Source organism: Chiloscyllium punctatum, chromosome 5, assembly GCF_047496795.1.
Source record: "Chiloscyllium punctatum isolate Juve2018m chromosome 5, sChiPun1.3, whole genome shotgun sequence".
Taxonomy (NCBI): Eukaryota; Metazoa; Chordata; class Chondrichthyes; order Orectolobiformes; family Hemiscylliidae; genus Chiloscyllium; species Chiloscyllium punctatum.
Window position 1 is genome coordinate 39,822,557 of NC_092743.1, and position 20,726 is coordinate 39,843,282.

Sequence of the window (20,726 nt, forward strand, 5' to 3'; positions counted from 1 at the left end):
TGGATAGCCTTCAGGAGGCATTGTTAAAATGTGTTGTTGTTTTTTGACTGGTCTCTAACATCTCCGGTTTGGGGTGGTGGTGATGAACAGAGGTTGAGTGATGCTCCTGCAATGTAGAAAGTGAGGTGCTACAAGGTGCCTTCTAAATATAGTGCCTGGATGTTGGAGACTAGAAAGTCCCTGCCCAAAACACTTGGCCATTTACCACGTACAAATATAAAGAGCTGAGAACATAAAATATGCAGAAAAACCCGTCATGTTCCTGTGTGGAATTCCCTCCCATTTTTACACCCACCTCAACACAATCTCAAAGAAAAGTTCCACTGACAGTGTCCCCAAAGGATGGCAATTTGAGAGCTCAAACTCCCTAAGTATCAGAATTGCTAACCTAGATTATGTAATTAATTCCTGGAATCAGATTTAACCCCACAACCTCCTATGCAGAGAGGTGAATATTATAAACCAAGCTAATCCTCATTGTTTAGTCTTACCTGAAATGTATGACCAGAAAATGCCAGAAAAGGACTGTTTGAACTGTGGAATTGTACCCTACTGTCTATCGGAAGAGGAGGGGACAAAAAGATTTTTTAAAAAACAAATGTTATTTTGTCACGGTTGCTGTTTGTTAAATCTAGTGGGATCGGAAGAGGCTGTTGTAACAATCTGGATTGTGACTTTGTCATCTCTGCGATTTGCCGACTCAAAGTCTTTTCTGTCCTGAGACTGATCAGTAACAATGCGAAGTCTAGCTGCTTTTTATAGCAACACATGCTTTTTCCATTTATAGTGAAGGCTTCATTGTCAGGCCTGGAATGTATGGAGAAATGATACCGTGGCATGCCTGAGACAGCTGACCAGAGATAAAAGATCTCTGTTCCAGGCGTCGTGTGCCCATTCTCTACTCAACCTCTGTTCCTTCCCCTTGTGGTCTTCCATCTCTGACTGACACTCAAACATGGCACCCAAGAAATCTGAGCCTAAAAAAGAGGAACCAAAGAAGGAGATGAAGCCTGTTGAGCCAGAGGTTCCCAAAGAGCCAGAGTTTGACCCCAAGAAAGTAACTGTGAGTACACCTCTACCTTCGACATGACCTGTCTTGGGACTGACAAGGGAAAGTTACAACAAAGAATGAAAATTCAAGCATGTTTAACATCTGAAATTAATGATAATGAAGCTTTCAGGAAGAGACTTTTTCTTTTGGGTGATATGCTTTACTGCAAAGGTTGGAAGGGGCCAGGTTACAAGATTAGGATAAGGTTGGCGTGGTGGAGTGGTAGTAGAAGAACTTACTGAGGAGTCGTAGTGGCAATGTTCAGTGGCTAATATAGTAGGGCAGCTACGGTATTGAACTAACTGGAACTGAATATAAGAAATTGGATAACTTGTAATAGTAAGATGGACTTTTGATCTTCTCATTTAATATTTCCTTTGCTGTGAACTTACACCTGAAAAACATATCATTAGGTCTGTCAGAATGTTGTGACCTGGCAGGGAGGGGAACCATGTGACAGAGAGCTCCAGTTACAGGTTTTAACAACAGCAGTGATGAAATATTGGCAGAACTTTGCAGTGTTGGAAATACTATGTGGTTTTCTATTACTATAGTGTAATGTGAGTTCTCAGGGCACTCTATTACTTCTTCTATCAGGCAGCACAACTGTGAGTTACGTAAGATCTTATCAGCAAAGAATAGATATTCATGTTGGCTAGACTCCCTATAATATCTAAGTTGTTGGAGCAATTTGTACATCAAACCTAAGACGAACTGATTTGTTTGATGCGATGTGCTAATTTTAAAGCAACATTCCAAAACTACACATGCTCATGTGGTGGCAGCATTAGCCACAAATGAAGTCTTAAAAGTAAGGTCTGTCTTGAACAAATCATGAGAAATTTGAATGCTAAAGCAGTACTAAATAACTATTCGTGCCCCTTGCTCTTCCTGTTAGTTACTTTGGAATGTTTTATTACAAGTTTTAATCAAAAGTGTGGCAAGGCCTATAGCATTTGATGGGTTGATGCCAGGGGATCTTTATTCAGAATCTAACTTGTACTATATCTGACCTGACAATATTTGCTAGAGCAGTATGGAGAGAGCTTATTCTGTTACCAACACTTCCAGTTATGTATTAGGAGAGTTTAGTGCTGCCATGAATCAGACAGGTTCATATGCTTCTGTTTGTGAAATGTAACAGCTAGACGCTGGTGAGCTTCCGCAAGTGACAATGGTTTCAGATGGGGTACTGCAAAGCTGCCTGGTGAGGAGGGAGGAACTGGCTCCCTTTCTTTATTCAACAAACTCTTTCATTGGTCAGAACACAGTGAAGTTATTAGTTATTAAATGGGAGAAGAAATAATAATGCAACACATATAGCCCAGATTTGAAATGAGAATTGAATACAAAGAAAAGACAGAAGTTGAAGAGAAAGAAGTTGAAAAGGATCAGTCTCTGAGTCATTCATGAAGAGTAGTTAGTGAACACTGACTGTTACAGTGGATGTTACTGCTAGCCTTGATGTTGTGGTTAAACTTTGCAGGTTGATTGAAATTCCTTTGTCCTGGTTTCTCTCATCAGTGGTTGATTGGCAGCAGTCAGACAGAGAGTCCTTTTTCATACTGTTATTTTTTCATTTTCATTTTTCATTCTGTTTTCCCTTTATCTGACTTGCTAGCTAGCTGGCTTCTAGTACTCAAAGTGAGTGATAAATTTCCCTTTCTTCACCTGCATTGTAGGTGTGTTAACTGGCTATTCTCAAAGCAGTGACCTTCACAGTGTACTAGGATATGAAGCCGCGAACACACAGAGACCAGAGTTGAAACTCACTGTGTATTCTTGAAAGAGAAATTTGTGTCCTGCTGTCCTTTTCAATCATGATATTTACTGTCCGAGATATGCAGAGGGCATTACAGTTCAGTTTACAGTAGTTTTTTTCCCATATGAACTCCATCCCTTTGAAGTTTTCTTGACATTTCAGGGCTCCTCTCTTTCCAGACAGCATCTGAATTTCCATCTGCAGTCATTTTGGCTGTATTAATTCTCTTTCAAAAAGCACACTTTGAAATTAAAGTTCGTTGTATCCTTAAGTAATCCAGCGTCATAATCCATGGCCTTGGCAGAAGCAGGAAATCCACTTAAAACCTACTTTGAACTAACCAACAGATTTAGTTTTATTTTATTCTTTAACTGAAACAGCTAATTAATTCATCACCAATTTAACTTCTCTCCAATTATAAACAACAGCTTGCACTTATACAGCACCCTTAATGCAGTAAAATGTGCTAAGGCACTTTATTTGACCATTATCAAGTAAGATTTGGCATCAAACTGCATAAGTAGACATTGGGTGAGGTGACCAAATAAAAGGCCAAAAGCTAGACATTAAGGATGATGTCAAAGGAGGACAAAGGGAAAGAGACATGGGGGAGTTTCCAAAACTTATTGTGCTGGTAGTGGGGGTAGGTAAAACAATTCACATATTAGTAACAAATTCAGATACAAAGCTAGTGAGATCGAAAGGATTTTGAAGTCTTTATTAAGATTGAATTGAGAACCTTGTGTTGAAAGATATTGCATTTTTTAAAAAGCACTTTATAGCAAATTCATCAGGTTTTCAAGATTTGTCATATATATTCAAATGTCTCAGCCAATCTGTGTACAGTAAGATCCCAAAAAGTTTATTTGATATCCTGTATTGATCACTCTTTGTATGAGATAGTATTTTCTGAAATTATATGTAAGATTATGTTTCACAACTTTGAGTTGCATCTTCCTGACCTACTTTCATGATCTACTTTAAAGTGATTATGTGAATAATCACCTTTTCCATTCCCTGAAATATCTTGTCTACCTCTATATAATGACCTCCTTTCTGAATTGAGAATGGGAACATGATTAGGCCATTTAGCCCACTCAATGAGATAAATTGTGACCTGTATTACTCCTTAGGGCTGATTCTTCTGCTTTTTTTTCATGAAGTGCCAGTTTTGAAAGTTTTTTTGGAGGGTTTGTTTTCAGAAGGTCTAGCAGGTTTTCTTGCTATATCTCACCAACATCACCTCATTAACTACCCAACCCTCTTGTCCAATTATAGCCCTGTCTTATCAAATACCATTCCAGGAACAAGGTTTGTGAAGGTTTGTAGCTCAGGTTGAGGTTTAGGGTGTAGGTTTGCTCGCTGAGCTGTAGGTTTGATATCCAAACGTTTCATTACCTGGCTAGGTAACATCATCAGTGGCAACCTCCAAGTGAAGCGAAGCTGTTGTCTCTTGCTTTCCATTTATATGTTTGTCCTGGATGGAACCCCAGGAACCCCATCCAGGACAAACAAATAAATAGAAAGCAGGAGACAACAGCTTCACTTCACTTGGAGGTCGCCACTGATGATGTTACCTAGCCAGGTAATGAAACGTTTGGATATCAAACCTACAGCTCAGCGAGCAAACCTACACCCTATTCCAGGAACAATTCACCACTCCTGGAATTGACTAGCATTCCTGGCTTCAGTGACACCTTTAAAAGGTCATTGTGTACCTGGACAAACACTGCCAGTTTGGAGGTGCCCTGCACAGTTCCTGACATTTGCCCTGAATGTGGCAAATAATGAAGGTTTGGTGCCCTGCTTTGCCAGCCAGGATCTGGAGGTCTTGCTGGCCTGGCTCATGCACAAGCAGCAGGTCCTCTTCCCACAGGACCAGTAGTGGAGGCCATGGCACCTGAGTGTGCCAACCTGGGCTAAGGTTACTACTCAGGTCAGTGCAATCTCAACCATCTGGATAAATGCCCAGCACTGTAGGAAGAAAAATCAATGAATAACCTTCCCCTGCCCCCCCTCAAAAACTCTGCCATAGCAAGTGCCACCATCTTCTCTCCAACATCTCACACTCACTCATTCACTCTCTCTCTCTGTCTGCTCCTATACCCACCTCCCATCAAAGGCTTATGCTCTATCTCTCTCACCATTGCCTGCAACATCTTCCCTCACTCTTCATGACCCACCTCAACACATCGACAGCAGTGACCTCCGAGCAGCCTACTCACTCACTCAGGACACCTCTACATTGCTGTGCCACCCACTTTCATCTTCCTTAATACCTTCCTCTCTCATTCCATGAGGGAAACAGACTGCCATACCGCAGAAAGAGTTAAGATGCTGGTGGGTTGCTTTGGGTCCTCATGCCCTCTATCTGAAAGGGATCTTGGCTCTGATTGCCCCAAGTGGCTGACTGACCATGACCAAGCCCCTGGACTGGTTTCGGAAGCTGCCCTTGGCTTACCCCCTGAGTGAAGGCTTGACTTGACTGAGGACCACAAACAACAATGTCAAGCTTCTTGGATTTGTACCTACACTAAATGGCAAGGCAAGACAGCAATACTTTGAGCGTGGCACCTCTGGTGGAGGTGGCAGAGAAGAAAAAAAGACAAGGCAAGGCAGAGATGCTGTGAGCATCCAGGTGACAGCAAGTGAATACTTGAGACAAATCCTTGCAGGACAAAACAAAAATCTCTCCATCCTTTCCTCATAACTCAGAAACCTGACAGAGAATGGGGCATGGGGAGAAGTGGGTTTGCTGCTGGAGAAGGGAAGATTGTGAAAGAGCAAAGATAGCAGTCAACCTTACAAATTCATCTCTTTCAGAACTTGAGAAATAGAAGCAGGTACAGGCAATCCTGTCCTTTGAACTTGCTCTCCCAGTCAATAAGATTATAGCTGATCTTTTTCGAGAACTCTACTTTCCTACCCTATTCCCATCTTTCTTGATCCTCTTTGCATTCAAAAATCAATCTATAGCTTCTTTGTTTCTTGTTGACCCACTATCCATGAAGTTAGTGTTGAGGGCCTCAAGAAGGAAGACATTATGGGGAAAAAGATTACAAGATAAATTAGGCAGAGGGGAGGATGGCACACAGGTGTATGTATTGAAACCCAGAAAACAATTCAAAAGCTAAGAAGGTCTTTTCAGTTGACAATTGGGAGATGCTGAAGCCATGCCTTAACGAACAGTCTTCTCATCTCCCTGCCTCACTGTTTACAGATATAAAAGTTTGAATTCACTTAAGAACAGATTCAACAACAGCTCCTTCCCTGTTGCTATCAGACTTTTGCATGGACCTCTCAAACGTTAATTCTGATCTCTCTCTCTCTCTCTGCATTTTCTGTGTCTGTATCTCTGTATTCTGCACTCTGTTCTGCTACCCTGATGCACTTTGTATGATACAACCTAACTGTACAGCATATAAAACAACACTTTTCGCTGTATCTTGGTACATGTGACAACAATAGATCAATCAATCAGTCAATCCAAATCAAGCAGCCATGAATTCAGGCCTTATTTAAGATTGGAACATGTGAGCTTGATTAACACTTGAGTGCAATTCCAAGGGACTGCTGAACTGTCAAAGAGGTGCTGCAATCAGCTGCTAAACCAAAGCATTGGCATGCCTTACGTGGCTCAGTATCAAATGTTATTTGGATGGTTTTACATGACAGGCATTAAATTAACATAGTTGTTGTTATGAGTCCAAGACAAAGAGTACCATTGTGCTTTTTCTTATGTTTCTCATTTTTATAAAAGGTTGGCTTTTAGAGAAATTTCTACCTGACACGCATATTTTCTTTCCATTCCAGCTTGAATTCACTGCTGATCAGATTGAAGGTAAGAATGTCAACAATATCAAGCCCATAAGACATAGAAGCAGATATTAGGCCATTCAGCCCATCGAGTCTGCTATCCCATTCAATCATGGCTGATGTGTTTTTCAACCCATTTTAAATAATTAACTACTTTTTGAAATGTTGTGACCAACTGGAAATTCCCCTCCATGCCACACACCATCCTGGCTTGAAGAATATTGTCATTCCTTCACTGTTGCTGGGTAAAAATCCTGGAACTCCCTTCCTGTCAACACACATTGGTGTCTCGTTTGACCCATTGAGTCTGGTCCACCTGATCTGATAACCTTCAATTCCACTTTCCTGTCTTGTCCTATAACCCTTGATTACCATACTGTTTAAAAATCTGGCAATCTCAGCCTTGAATATATGTAACCACTTAACAGCCCTCTACAGTTAAAAATCCCAGAGATTCACTATCATCTAAAAGAGGAAATTCCTCCATGTCTCTGTCCGAAATAGTGACCCTTTACTCTGAGATTATGCCCTCTATCCTCGACTCTCCTATTAGGGGATATAACCTCTCAGTTTCTCAGCCCCCTGAGAATCTAATATACTTCAATAGGGTCTCCTCTTACTCTTCGAAACTTCAATGAGTACAGGCAAATCTACTCAACCTCACCTCTTCAGAAAAATCTCTCTGTACTTGGGATCAATTATTGACTATTCTATAGACTACCTCCAATGCCAGTATACCTTTCCTTAGACAAGGAGACCAAAGTATTCTATTTTAGTGAGTTTAATTAGTACTTTGCCTAGGTTTAGCAAGTTGACCCTGTTTTCAGACTCTATTTCATTTGTAGATAAGTGCTTGATGACTGGTGCAGTCACGATGGGCTGAAGGACCCCTTACCATTCTGTAATATTCTATCACAATAACTCTATGACTAATTTTCCCTTCCCCCAACTTTGACAAGGAATTGACTTTGAACCATTGGCATTTTGTATCAACATGGCTAAAATTAGTATCTCGGAGGTGAACAGGAAATCAGAAGGTTTCACAAAATGTTTTCACGTGGCATTTCTTCCCATTCTTTTTCTTTCAGATTTCAAGGAGGCATTCACCCTGTTTGACAGGACACCCAATTCAGAGATGAAGATCACTTATGGCCAGTGCGGTGATGTTATGCGTGCTCTAGGTCAGAACCCAACCAATGCAGAAGTTATGAAGGTCTTAGGAAGACCCAAACAAGACGGTAAGTGAGTGAAAGGAAGAGCATAGATCGACACAGAAAACCAAAATAACCCTGTTTGGTAAAAGAACAATCATTGTTCTTTTTGAGGAGGGTGAGAGTGAGGGTAAGCTCATATTTGACTAAATATGGCACTAAAGTGTTCATTTAAAATTGAATTCAATGGGAATTGAGGGGAGGTGAGGAACAGTTACTCCTTTCATCACTAGTTACACCATGGCTGTAATTTGTACTATGTAACTGCTACAGTCCATATGACAAGAGGTTCCCACAGTATTGATCATAGTCCTGTTCATCAAAAATATATTAATCACACATAAAGTTGGAACATTCTCTGCTGGAATGGATTCTGTAATGATATGAATATTTATACATCCTCCAACCTCAGTTAAATGCCAATGTTTTAGCTCGAGCTGTCACTTAACAATCAACAATGGACAATATATCATTTAGACAACTGGCTAGATTTAGAATGGACTAGATGTGAAGTGGCTGGTGTTGGACTGGGGTGGACAAAGTTAAAAATCACACAACACCACGTTATATTCCAACAGGTTTATTTGGAAGTACAAGCTTTCGCAGCACTGCTCCTTCATCAGGTAACTAGTGGGGCAGGATCAGAGGACACAGGATCTACAGTAAAACATCAAAGTGTCACGCAACTGATGCAATGTATTGAACAAACCCAGATTGCTGTTAAGTCTTTAATCACTTAGAACGAGGTTGCAGGTTTTAATTCATTAATATGTAAATCCCAGAACTTCTTTCAAGGCACAGTCTTGAGATAACTTAAGATTTTATAAAAAACAGACATCTCGCTCAGAAAATGTATTAAAGGTGTGAGGTTAGAGTCTATCTGTGTCCCAACCTTGAATCAGACTGGTTTTATTTCCAAAGTAGGAATTGATAAAACGTCACATGAACTGACTGCCCACAGATTTTGTGCTTTTTGAACAAAATAGAACGTATTTGCAAATACAGATTCACCCCATAGACTTACATGTGTGTGCGCATGTGAGGGAGAGAGAGTGAGAGTGTGTCTGTGTGTGGGAGAGAGGGAGAGAATGTGTATATGTGTCTGTGAGAATGTGTGTATGTGTGTGTGTGTGTGTGCTTGACAGAGTGTGTGTATGCGAGTGTGACAGAGTATATGCCTGTGAGAGGGCAGGCGTGTGAGTGTGAGTGTAGCTGTGTCTGAGAGTGCGTGTATGAGAGAGGGCCTGTGTGAGTGTGATCATGTGTAAGAGTGTGTGAACGTGTGCTTGTGTGTGTGAAGTTTATAGTGTTGTGGGGTCACCTGTAGCGTGACATGAACCCAAGATCCTGTTTGAGGCCATCCTCATGGGTACTGAACTTGGCTATCAGCCTCTGCTTGGTGACTCTGCGTTGTTGCATCACATCAGTTGTACAACAGTTCAATTTTTTACAATAAATTCTGTGTCGTATGATCCTGCCCCACTAGCTACCTGATGAAGGAGCAGCACTTCAAGAGCTTATACTTCCAAATAAACCTGTTGGAATATGACCTGACGTTGTCTGATTTTTAACTAGAATGGACAACGACAATCTACAATATGGAGTTACAGTTAAAGCAGCATTAGAGGGCTGTATGTGAAATGGTCTGAATCTTAATGAAGTAAGGATTACCATTTAATGTTGAGTGTTTCATCTACTCAAGATCTAATTCAACCTCAAAACTAACCAGGAGATTGTTAGCCAACTGTATACCTGTGAAGGAAAACATCGGTTGTGTCTGATGCTGTTCAATAAGAGCTTAGATTTGCTGAATAAGCAGCGATATAGAATCCAGTTAGGAGGCGAAAAGTTATTCAGTATCATTAGGAATGTCTCAATGTGGGCTGAAAATCAAGATTTGGAATGGCCCTGAATTTAAGGGAAGATAGAAAGAAAGCAGAGGTATCTGTCCGTGGGAAACCCAGAAATATGGAGAAATATTAGATGTCCTGTCAGCTTCATTGGGAGGATCTGATTAGAATATTTTAGATTGAGTTATTGATCTTGAAGTAAAAGGAACTAGCCGAGGGCCATTTTGAATGGTTTGTGACAACCAAGAAGATTGAGGATTGTGGAGACTGAAGGGGTGAGTCCTCAAAATGTGACAGAGAGGCAGGAAGGAGCGATCATAGTGTTTTTGTAAGAAATCACAATAAAGAAAAGATCATAGAGGGTTTCAGGGTTGATTGGGAAAGCAATCATGAGGATATAGCAGAGAGGAAGATGTAGCCAGGCGGAATTGATCCAAACAGGCAGATCAGGAAAAGGGAAGAGGCCAAAGGGGCAAGTTAATAGGAACTGTTTTGGAAGGAGACTGCTTTTAAATACAGGGAGGAGAGATCAGGAATGGATTGATTGCATCGATAGATAAATCTTTGGAGGGGTGCTTCCAGGAGGTGATTGTGGTTAGAAAAATCATAGGAATATAGGGCTTACAAGTAGAAGTAGGCCATTCAGCCTTTCAAGCCTGCGCCATCATTCATAAAGTGATAGTTATGGTTCCGGTTGCACTTTCCTGTTTTCCCTTATAACCCTTGATTCCCTTGCGAGTCAGAAATGTATTTAATTAAATCTTAAGTACATTGAATGACCCAACTTCCACTGCTCATTGGGGAAGTGAATTGTACATGTTAACAATCCTCAGAGAAAAACATATCTTAATTCCATCTTTAAAATGAGACATCTTATTCTTTTTTTAATAGATATTTTTATTGAAAATTTAACGTTTTTATAAGTTTACAAAATTAAGAAAAACCCAAGTATAAACAGTGATATACAATTAAATCTTAAATAAATAATAACCAAAATTTAACAAAAGAAAAATACCGAGAAAAAAAACTCAACTAATTACTAATCTAACCTACAACTAACCAAAGTGTATAATTAAGTCCCTTACATTATTCAAATAAGAGAAAAAAAACGACGGATAACACAGAAATTGGGTTCTGAGATACCTGCTCAGAACGTATTAACATCAAATCGTAACAAAACCCATATTTGTGCGGGATTCCTCTCCCAAGGGGCCCTGGACCAGCCAAGTTCGCCATCTCAATTAAATAAAAGCCCTTGTTAGGATGGCCGAAATATCTGTATTTATATAATTCAAGAAATCAAGGGGAATACATTCCATAATTAATCTGTGCCAATTCAAAAGTCCAGGGGGGCCCTCAGCCACCCAGTTTACCAAAATATTTTCCAGGCACAGAAAGAGAGAATGGAAAATAATCTCTTCCTGTGCCTATCCAGGGATGGTAAGTTCGAAAAGCCCAAAAGGAGAGATACAGGGTCCACTCTAATTTCCGTTCCTCAGATTTCTGTCAGAGCACTTGCTACTTTAGTCCAATATCTATGGATCTTATGACAGGTCCAAGGCAATGTACAAGAGTGCCCACCTCTATTTTACATTTGGGACACATTGGAGATGCTCCTGCCTTAAATTTTGCCAATGGATCCAGTGCTATATGGGCCCTATGAAGTATCTTCAGTTGGATAATCTGAGTTCTGTTGCAGATGGTGATTCTTCTGGCGTTTTCCCAAATGTCATTCCACGTTTCTATAGATATTTCTAGTCCCAAATCCTGATCCCATGTTTTAAGCAGATTGTCCCTATCTCCCGATACTTCATCATGTATAAATGATAAATAGTACTAACGGAAGATACCCCAATTGGCCATAACACTCTACGTTCTCTATCTGATTTATAAAGACTATCTAATAACGTAGTCTTCTTCTGTATATAATCTCGAACTTGGAAGTATCGAAAGAGGTCTCCATTAGGTAATCCGAATTTCTGACGCAGTTGTTCAAAAGACATCAGGACCCCATCCCTAAATAGGTCCCCTAGACATGAGATACCCCTGGATTTCCAGAGTTTAAAAGTGGCATCTGTAAACCCCGGTTGAAATCCCCATGCTCCCACTATCGGAGCATAGGGGGATGTTTTATGTGAGTTGCCCTCATTTTGCCACATTATATTCCAAGCTTTAATTGTGTTTAGTATTATAGGGTTTTTACAGTGATCCGTAACGATTTTCCTCTTGTCTTAAAATAAAAGGTTAATAAGTGGGTATTTTACTTCAGAAGCCTCGATGTCCAGCCAGATTGATTGCAGGGCAGACAAGACCCAATCAGCTATGTAACTTAATAGGGAACTTAACTGATATTTCCTAAAATCTGGGAATTCCAATCCTCCCATTGCCTGTGGAAGCTGTAGCTTCTTCAGCTTAATGAGGGGCCGTCAATGATTCCAGATAAAGGAACCCAGCCAGCCATATAATTTACGTAGTGCCAGCCTCGGCAGCATCACCGGAAGCATTCTCATAGGATATAGGAGACTGGGCAGGACATTCATTTTAATTAGTGCTATTCTACCCAACCACGAAATTGGAAGGTCTCCCCATCGCTGGAGGTCCGGCCTTATCCTCTCCAGTAAATGTACAAAGTTAGCCTTGTATAACTGACCAAATACTGGGGTAATAAAAATGCCTAAATATAAGAAACCCTCCAGGGACCAACGAAAGGGAAAGTGGGATCCGTCCACTAAGTGGGGTATCATAGCAAGGTCACCCATTGGCATAGTCTCCGATTTTGAGAAATTAATTTTATAGCCTGAAAATGCACTAAATGTATGAATAACTTGGATTAAGTGAGGCACGGACATCAGGGGATTACTGAGAAATAGAAGAACATCATCTGCATAAAGGGTAATTTTATGTTTACCTGTACCAATCCTCTGGGCCGTTATATTAGGGTCAGCCCGTATATCTTCTGCTAGTGGCTCAATTATTAGCGTAAATAACACTGGCGAGGGAGGACATTCCTGACGGCAGCCCCTATCCACACTGAAGTTATCCGAACCTAATCCATTGGTAACCACAACTGCTTTGGGATCGTTGTACAGTGTTGGTAAACACCTTTCCAACGCCAAACCTTTCCAATGTGTAAAACAAATATGACCATTCAACTCTATTGAATGCCTTTTCTGCGTCCAATGAAACTACTACTCCTGGTATCTTTCCCTGATGGCAGGCTTGAATCATATTCAAAACCCTTCTGAAATTATTGGATGATCTACAGCCCTTAATAAACCCTGTCTGATCCTCCTTTATGATATGTGGCAATACCCTTTCTAGTCTCAATGCTCACGTTTTAGAGAGGATTTAAAAACCTACATTTAGCAAGGATATTGGTCTGTATGATGCGCAATCTTCTGGGTCCTTTCCTTTTTTAAGGATAAGAGAGATATTTGCCTCTTTCAGTGAAGGTGGAAGACAGCCCTGACTATATGAATAGTTATACATGTCCATAAGTGGACCAGCCAATATTCCTGTAAATTCTTTATAGAATTCATTTTGAAAACCATCTGGGCCAGGTGCCTTACCGCTCTGAAGTTGCCTGATTGCATCAAGTATTTCTTGGATTGTTAGGGGAGCATTTAAGACCGATACCTGTTCCGGAGTTAGGCCCGGAAAGGTTAAATGTTTTAAAAATGATTGCATCCTCCTAGTCCTGTCTTCACAATCCTGCGATTTACATAAATCAGAATAAAATTTTCTAAAGATTGCATTCATCCTTTTATGATCATGAGTCAAAATACCCGTACTTTCCTTGATAGACGTGATAGTTTGAGGGGCCTTTTTTTCTTTGCAAGAAATGCAAAGTAACTACCAGGTTTGTCGCCAAATTCATATAATCTTAGTTTTGCAAATAATATTTCCCTCTTAGCCGTTTGGGTAAGCATGGTGTTTAGAGCTGTCCTAAGGGGCGTAATCCTTTGCAATTTGATAATAGAAGGTCTGTCAGCGTATGCTGTTTCAGCCTCTTTTAAGCGAGATTCAAGCAGACGCTGTTGTTCTCCCTTTAATTTTTTCTGGGTTGCTGAGTATGAGATGATCAAACCTTGCGCGTAAGCTTTGATGGTCTCCCACATCATTGATGGGTTGCTAGCCGTACCTAAATTAATTTCTAAAAAAGTTTTAAATTCTTGAGAGAAGTACTTTACAAATTTACTATCTTTCATCAGGAAGGGGCCGGTACGCCAATGCCGAGGGGATGACCCATTGTTCCTCGCCTTAGTTTCCATATATACAGCAGCGTGATCGGAAATTGCTATACTACCTATTTTACAGGATGATATGGAATTTTAAAAAGTCGAAGGGGCAAAAAACATATCAATTCTGGTATGACATTTATGTGGATTGGAGTAAAAAGAAAAATCTCTGCCCTGTGGATGAAGACATCTCCATACGTCTACTAGTCCTAATTCTTTGTTCAAATGCACCAATTGTCTAGATCTGGGAGATACTAGGATACTCTTTGGAATCCTATCTATTTCTGGATCCATAATACAATTAAAGTCTCCCCCTATAATTGCATGACGGGCACTGAGAGCCATCAATTTTGAGAAGGCTTCCGTTATAAATTTAAAAGGATGTGCCGGGGGGCAATACAAATTTAAAATCCCATATTCCTCTCCATTTATAAAGGCTTTAATCAGAATATAGCATCCAGATTCATCTTTTATCTGATTTAGGATTTTGAAAGGGAAATTCTTCCGAATAAGGATAATAACTCCCCTGCTTTTTGAGCTAAAAGAAGAAAAAAAGGCCTGATCAAATCCACCCTGTCATAATTTCAAGTGTTCTTTATCCAATAAGTGTGTCTCCTGAAGGAGAGCTATATCAACCCTTTCTTTCTTGAGATTTGATAATATTTTCTTCCTTTTGACTGGTGAATTATGCCCCTTGACATTCCAGGTGCACCACTTAACTGACTGATCAACCATAATTGTCTGGGCAAGTCCGAGACCCCTCGGGAGGGGAAACCTTATCCAGAACATCCTGAGCATAGAGTATATAAAATTCACAAAAAAGGGGCTCTCTAATACATTCACAACAGTATAACAAAAAAACTATTTCTAAATAAAAACAATATAAAACTTTTTTAAATGGAAATGTTCCCCCTTGTTCCCAGGGGGTATCATTTCCTTTCCAAAAGTCCAACATATCCTTTCCCAACCAGTGCCCCACCCTTGACCCAGGCGCTCTTCAATGGGATGAAGAAAATTCAAATATACTACAGAGCTAGAGTTAACAGTGAACACCCTACCCCCTCCCCCACCCCACCCACACCAACACCTGGATATATTTGGTAATGTTAATACCATGTATAAACATATATAACTATAAAATTACAGCCTCAACAAGTAATAATTAAATATAGTAATACAAAATAACAAGGGAAAACAACCCCCCGCTCATGGAGACAGAGATAAAACATTAACTAGACCCCCTGGCCTATACATATAATATATAAATATAGAATAATCAAAAAAAACCAAGGGGGGAGAAAATCGTTAAGTAGAGAACAAATAAATAAATCCCTCTACCCACCCCCCAAGATAATATTAAACAGTAAGGTAAGAAAAAGGATTAATATATAAAATAAAGGGGGGGGATGTAAACCGGGGTGGGGGGAAAGCAAACCAACATCAATTATCTCTTACAATTTATCTAAGAGAGTCCAAAAATCCCTTGGCAATCCGAAGTTATACACGGACCCTTCATGGTTAAAACGTAGCGTCGCTGGGTAGCACAAGGAATACTGAATATTTAAGTCCCTTAAACACTTCTTCGCCTCATTGAACGCCTTCCTCTTTCAGACCAGAGCTGGGGAAAAGTCCTGGAATAACATGATCTTGGATCCTTTATAGATCATGGCTTGGGGATCTTTTCCAAGATTTCTGGAGGCTTCTAAGAGTATCTGCCTCTCCTTGTAGCTCTGCAGCCGGAACAGGACTGGACGGGATGCTGGTTTGAGCCGGGCCAGCGCATTGCAACCTGGTAGGCCCATTCCACCCTGATCCAGCCTCCAGATTTAACAGCTGTGGAAGCCACTGTTCAAGGAACACTGTAAGCTGGCCTTCCTCTTCCCATTCGGGAAGGCCCAGCAAACAAATATTTTTTCAACGACCTCGATTCTCGAGGTCGTCAATGTGGTTCTCTAAGGTCCAGACTCGCTGTTCGAGAGTCCGGACCCGATTCACAGCCGATTCTGCTATAGTCTCGGAGGTCGCGGCCTTTAGCTTTGTCCGTCCAACTCGGCGCTCGATTTCCTTGATGTCTCGGTCGTGCTTTTGCAGCGCGGCCGAGAGAGAGTCCCATTGACTTTGGGATTCTTCAATGAAAGTGTCGATCTTCACTTTCAGTTTGGAGATTATTTCCACGAGGCTCGCCACCGTAGGTAAGTCCCCCGGGGCGGCTGCGGACGCCTCAGCTGCAGCTGGAGAGGGTGGGGGAGGGGTTCCTGCTTGCTGAGAGCTGCGGGCTCCCTTCCCTTTGGTCATTTTTACTGGAGATTAAATTGTTTAAATTCAATACCAAACAACTAATTACATTAAGTAAAAACTATTTTAAATGATTTGGTGAGTGTGGTGGGGGTAGGTGACCCACTTTGCCCAAGTCTTGGGAGGAGCACTGTAGACTCAGACTTGCTGGGTCGCCACCATCTTGGATCCCCCAAGACATCTTATTCTTAAATAGTCCCTTAGTTCTAGTCTCACACATAACAGTGTCCAAGTCTCCTTAGGATCTATTATGCTTTGATGAAATCACTTGTCATTCTTCTAAACTCCACTGGGTATAGGTCTAAACCTCCCAATCTGTTTTTCATGAGATAAGCCTTTCATCCCAGGAATACATTCAGTGAACCTTCTCTAGACTGCTTCTAATCTAATGACATACTTTTCAAATAATGAGGCCAAAATTGTATACAGTACTCAAAACATGGTCTCATCACAGACCTAAAGTGTTGCATTAAAACTTCCCAACTTTCAGCTCCATTCCCCTTGCTGTAAAAAGTCAACATATTGTTTGCCTTCCTGACCACTTGCTGTAGCTGCATACTGTATGTGATTTGCAAGGACAATGAAATCGCAAGATGGAGGGGAGTCTAAGAAAGGATGTTTTTGCAGTATTGGAAGATATTGCAAAGAAGGGAAGATCAAGGAGAAAGAAATCAATGGGAGAGGTGGGGGGAGATTGCAGAGAAGGTCAAAATTGCATGGAGAAGAAATCAGTCCAAAAGTTTTCAGGAGAAGATGAGAGCAAGAGAATACAGGGAGGAGAGATCACAGATTGAGAATAACTGGATTAGATATCACAGGAAATGATTGGAGGTGGAGAGATTGCAAGAAGAGAGATCACAGATTTGATGACATCACAGGGAAGGTGAGATCATCTGGAGAGTTGATCAAATGAGGAAACATCACAGATTTGTTAAGATCACAGGAAAGAGGGAGCACAAAGAGTCAGAAATCAATGGGAGAGGTGGATCACAGTAAATAGCAAGTACACATTGTACGAAGAGATTGCTAAGTGGGAGAGATGGGGGTATGGGCAGAGATGGCAGTCAAGAAAATAATGTAGGCAAGTGCCCACAGGAAACGATTGAGGAGGAGATGGGCAACATTAGGGATGGTGATCTGGCAGAGTTGGATAAATAACCAGGGCATTTCAGCAGACTCATGTAGCAGAAATTACAGGATCAGAGAGATCACAGTAATATCGAGATTGAAGAAGGAGAGATAAAAAAGGAGAGATGACATGGATGGAGTGATTGGATTCATGAAGGGAAAAAATATAGCAGATTTGTTTAAGGGCCTATGTATGAAATTTCTTTTCCCTTAGTCTAGAAGCAAATCAAGTCAAAATCTTGGAACTTTGTCCCTGACTGTATTGTGGGTGTACCTATACCAAATAGACTACAATGATTCAAGAAGGAACTCATTGCCACCTTCTCAAAGGCACAAAGGCAAGTCGGGATGGGCACCAAATGCTAGCCCAGCTAGCAATACCCACATGCTATGAGTGAATAAGGAAAAAGGAACTCTGGGAGCTTCTGACCCTAATTTGGCTGATGTTTAAGTCTGAGGCACAGAAGCCATTTAAATTGATGATGACCAACGTATCTTTGTCAGAAGTCATACAACACCAGGTTACACTTGAGAATGTGGCGCTGGAAAAGCACAGCAGGTCAGGCTGCATCCAAGAAGTAGGCATAAGCCCTTCATCAGCTTATTCCTGATGAAGGGCTTATGCCTGAAACATTGATTCTCCTGCTCCTCAGATGCTGCCTGACCTGCTGTGCTTTTCCAGTGCCACACTCTCGACTCTGACCTCCAGCATCTGTGGTCCTCACTAACTAGTCCAACAAGTTTATTTAAAATCACAAGTGTTGCTCCTTAGTTAAGTGAAGTCACTTCAGCTGACAAAGGAGCAGCACTCCGAAAGCTTGTGATTTAAAATTAACCTGTTGGACTGTAACCTTGTGTCATGTGACCTCTGACATTGTCCATCCCAGTCCAACACTGGCACCTCCACATCATTGCTACCAACTTATCTTTGCACAGAGAGTTACTCACCCAACAATAAACTCCGTGTGGTTAAACTCAAAATAGACATGGTCATGGCACAATGAGTTTGAGCTTCTCATTTTGTCAAATGTAACTTTGCCCTGGCCTTTTCCCACCTGTTATCGGGAGGAGGCAAGGGGAGGAGGCTGAGTCCAAAACTTAACCACAGAGTATCTAGTTCTCAGAGATGTGCAATGCCTTCCCAAGACACTTTCAGGTTTTCAAGTAACCGGGTGTGGCAAGTCTGAGTTATAAAGAAAGGCTGGATAGGCTGGGAATTTTTGCACTGGAGTGTAGGAGGTTGAGAGGTGACCTGATAGAAGTTTATAAAATAATGGGAGGTATAGATAGAATTAATGGTAGTTGCCTTTTCCCTAAGATGGGGAATTTCAAGACAAGGGGGAATATTTTTAAGGTGAGAGGAGAGAGATTTAAACAAGACATATGTGGCAAAGCTCTTCCACAGCGGGTGATTTGTGTGTGGAATGAACATTCTGAGGCAGTGGTGAATGTGGGTACAATTACAACATTTAAAAAACATTTGAATGGATACATGAATAGGAAAGGTTTAGAGGGATATGGGCCAGGAGCAGGCAGGTAGGGCTGGTTTAGTTTGTGATTATGTTGGGCATGAACTAGTTAGACAAAAGGATTTGATTCCCTGCTGTGTGACTCTAAGACTCTGTGTAACATTGATTTTTTAAAAAAAAACCCATATGGCTTCCACATGGTACCTGTATTCTCTCTGTATTGAAAGCATAGGTCAACCCTCCTGGTTAGAACTTTTGAGTCAAATCTAATCAAACAGCATTGGTCTGATGATATAATTAATGACAACTGATTTGTTCCAGCTCAGATCCATGACATTTCTCCCTTGCAACATTTTGGATGAACATACAGTATCAGACATTGATTGTTCAGCTTACCAATTCACGTGATTTGACATGCAAGTTGCACCCAGTTATGCATTGTTCTTATAATTACTTTTAAAATACAAAGTACTTTTAACTTACTTTATTTTCCAGAGATGAACTCAAAGATGTTGGACTTTGACACCTTTCTGCCAATGCATCAACATATTTGCAAGGTTAAGGACCAAGGCACATTTGAAGACTTCGTTGAAGGTCTGAGAGTGTTTGACAAGGAAGGAAATGGCAAAGTAATGGGGGCAGAACTTCGCCACGTCTTAGCTACATTGGGTGTGTATCTCAGTACCAATTGAGTTCTGGTTAAGTGTCAAAAAGTGTAAGTTCAAAGCCACTTGCCTCATGAAATTCAGAGGCAACAACACAATATTGATTGTCCCTGAACTGGAGTCCTCCAGATCTTAAACCTGTTGCCCATTATTTGTTTGCCACTATTTATTATATTTTTCGTTTGGCAGGATGGGTGAAGAGAGCAGTTAATAAAGCAAATAGTTTTGGATTTGATTATGATGGGTATAGAATACAAGAGCAAGGAGGTAAAGTTGAACTTGTTAAGACATTCATGAGACCTCAACTGGAGTATTGTTTACAGTTCTGGTGATATACTGCAGTAGGGATATATACAAATGGGAGAGAATTCAGAAGTAATTTGCAAGAATGGTTCCAGGGATGAGACAGATCAGTTCTAAGGACAAGTTAGGAGATTCCTGTTGGAGAAAAAGAAGGCCAAGAGGAGATCTTGGCTATGATTGAGTAGATAGGTAGAAACTGTTCCCTCTTGTAAAATAAGAGAGGGCTCAAGCTCAAGTGATTTGCAAAACAAGGGTGATCACATTGAATGGTTCAAGTCTGGAATGCTCTGCCTGTAAGTGTGGTGGAGGCAGGTTCATTGAAGCATTTAAGAGGATACTGGATGATTATGATACTGAACAATGTGGCAAAGTATAGGGAAAAGGTGAAAGAGTGGCACAAAGACGTTTTGAGAGCTGGTGCAAACACAATGAGTCAAAAATCCTTGTTCTGCACTGTAGCACATTTTTGTTCATTGATGCCAAGTGGTACTTGTCTTTTGAAAGTCTATCAGACATTAGCTATAATTCCCTTGTCAAATCTTTCTGTTACTTCATTATCTTAACAATCGTTCTATTTGAGCAAGGTAAAACGAGATCTCTCTCAGTTATTACACCAAAGCAAATATCTGAAACGCACAGAAAAGTTGATTATCTTTTTTAGTGTTTTCCACACTCCAATCATTATTCATACACAGCAGATAAAAGAAATATCCCCTTCAGTGTCTTAGGTTAATTTATTAAGTTCTTTCATTCAGTCAGGATCACTCTCACCCTAGATGTCGCTGCCTTTAACAGCTTCTGTCCTATATCTCCTCCCAAGCCTTTCTGAGAATGTTTTCATTAATATTGTCTCCTGTTTACAAGGTGCCTGACACTAGCCTGAAGTTGCTTTTAGTATGAAGATATAATTTATCCCTTACAGTCTAAATGGCACCGCC

At 40.7% G+C, this 20,726-nt stretch overlaps 1 protein-coding gene across 1 annotated transcript in view; it reads left to right on the forward strand.

Annotated features, from left to right (window-relative positions):
• The first annotated feature begins 874 nt into the window (after nucleotides 1-874).
• LOC140477010 (myosin light polypeptide 6-like) overlaps nucleotides 875-20,726 on the forward strand; it is a 29,534-nt gene continuing 9,682 nt past the window's right edge. Inside the window, exons 1-4 of the mRNA XM_072570092.1 lie at nucleotides 875-1,063; nucleotides 6,627-6,654; nucleotides 7,718-7,867; nucleotides 19,316-19,489. Coding sequence (XP_072426193.1) covers nucleotides 956-1,063; nucleotides 6,627-6,654; nucleotides 7,718-7,867; nucleotides 19,316-19,489 — 460 coding nt within the window. The 5' untranslated portion in view covers nucleotides 875-955. The remainder of the gene's footprint in view (nucleotides 1,064-6,626; nucleotides 6,655-7,717; nucleotides 7,868-19,315; nucleotides 19,490-20,726) is intronic.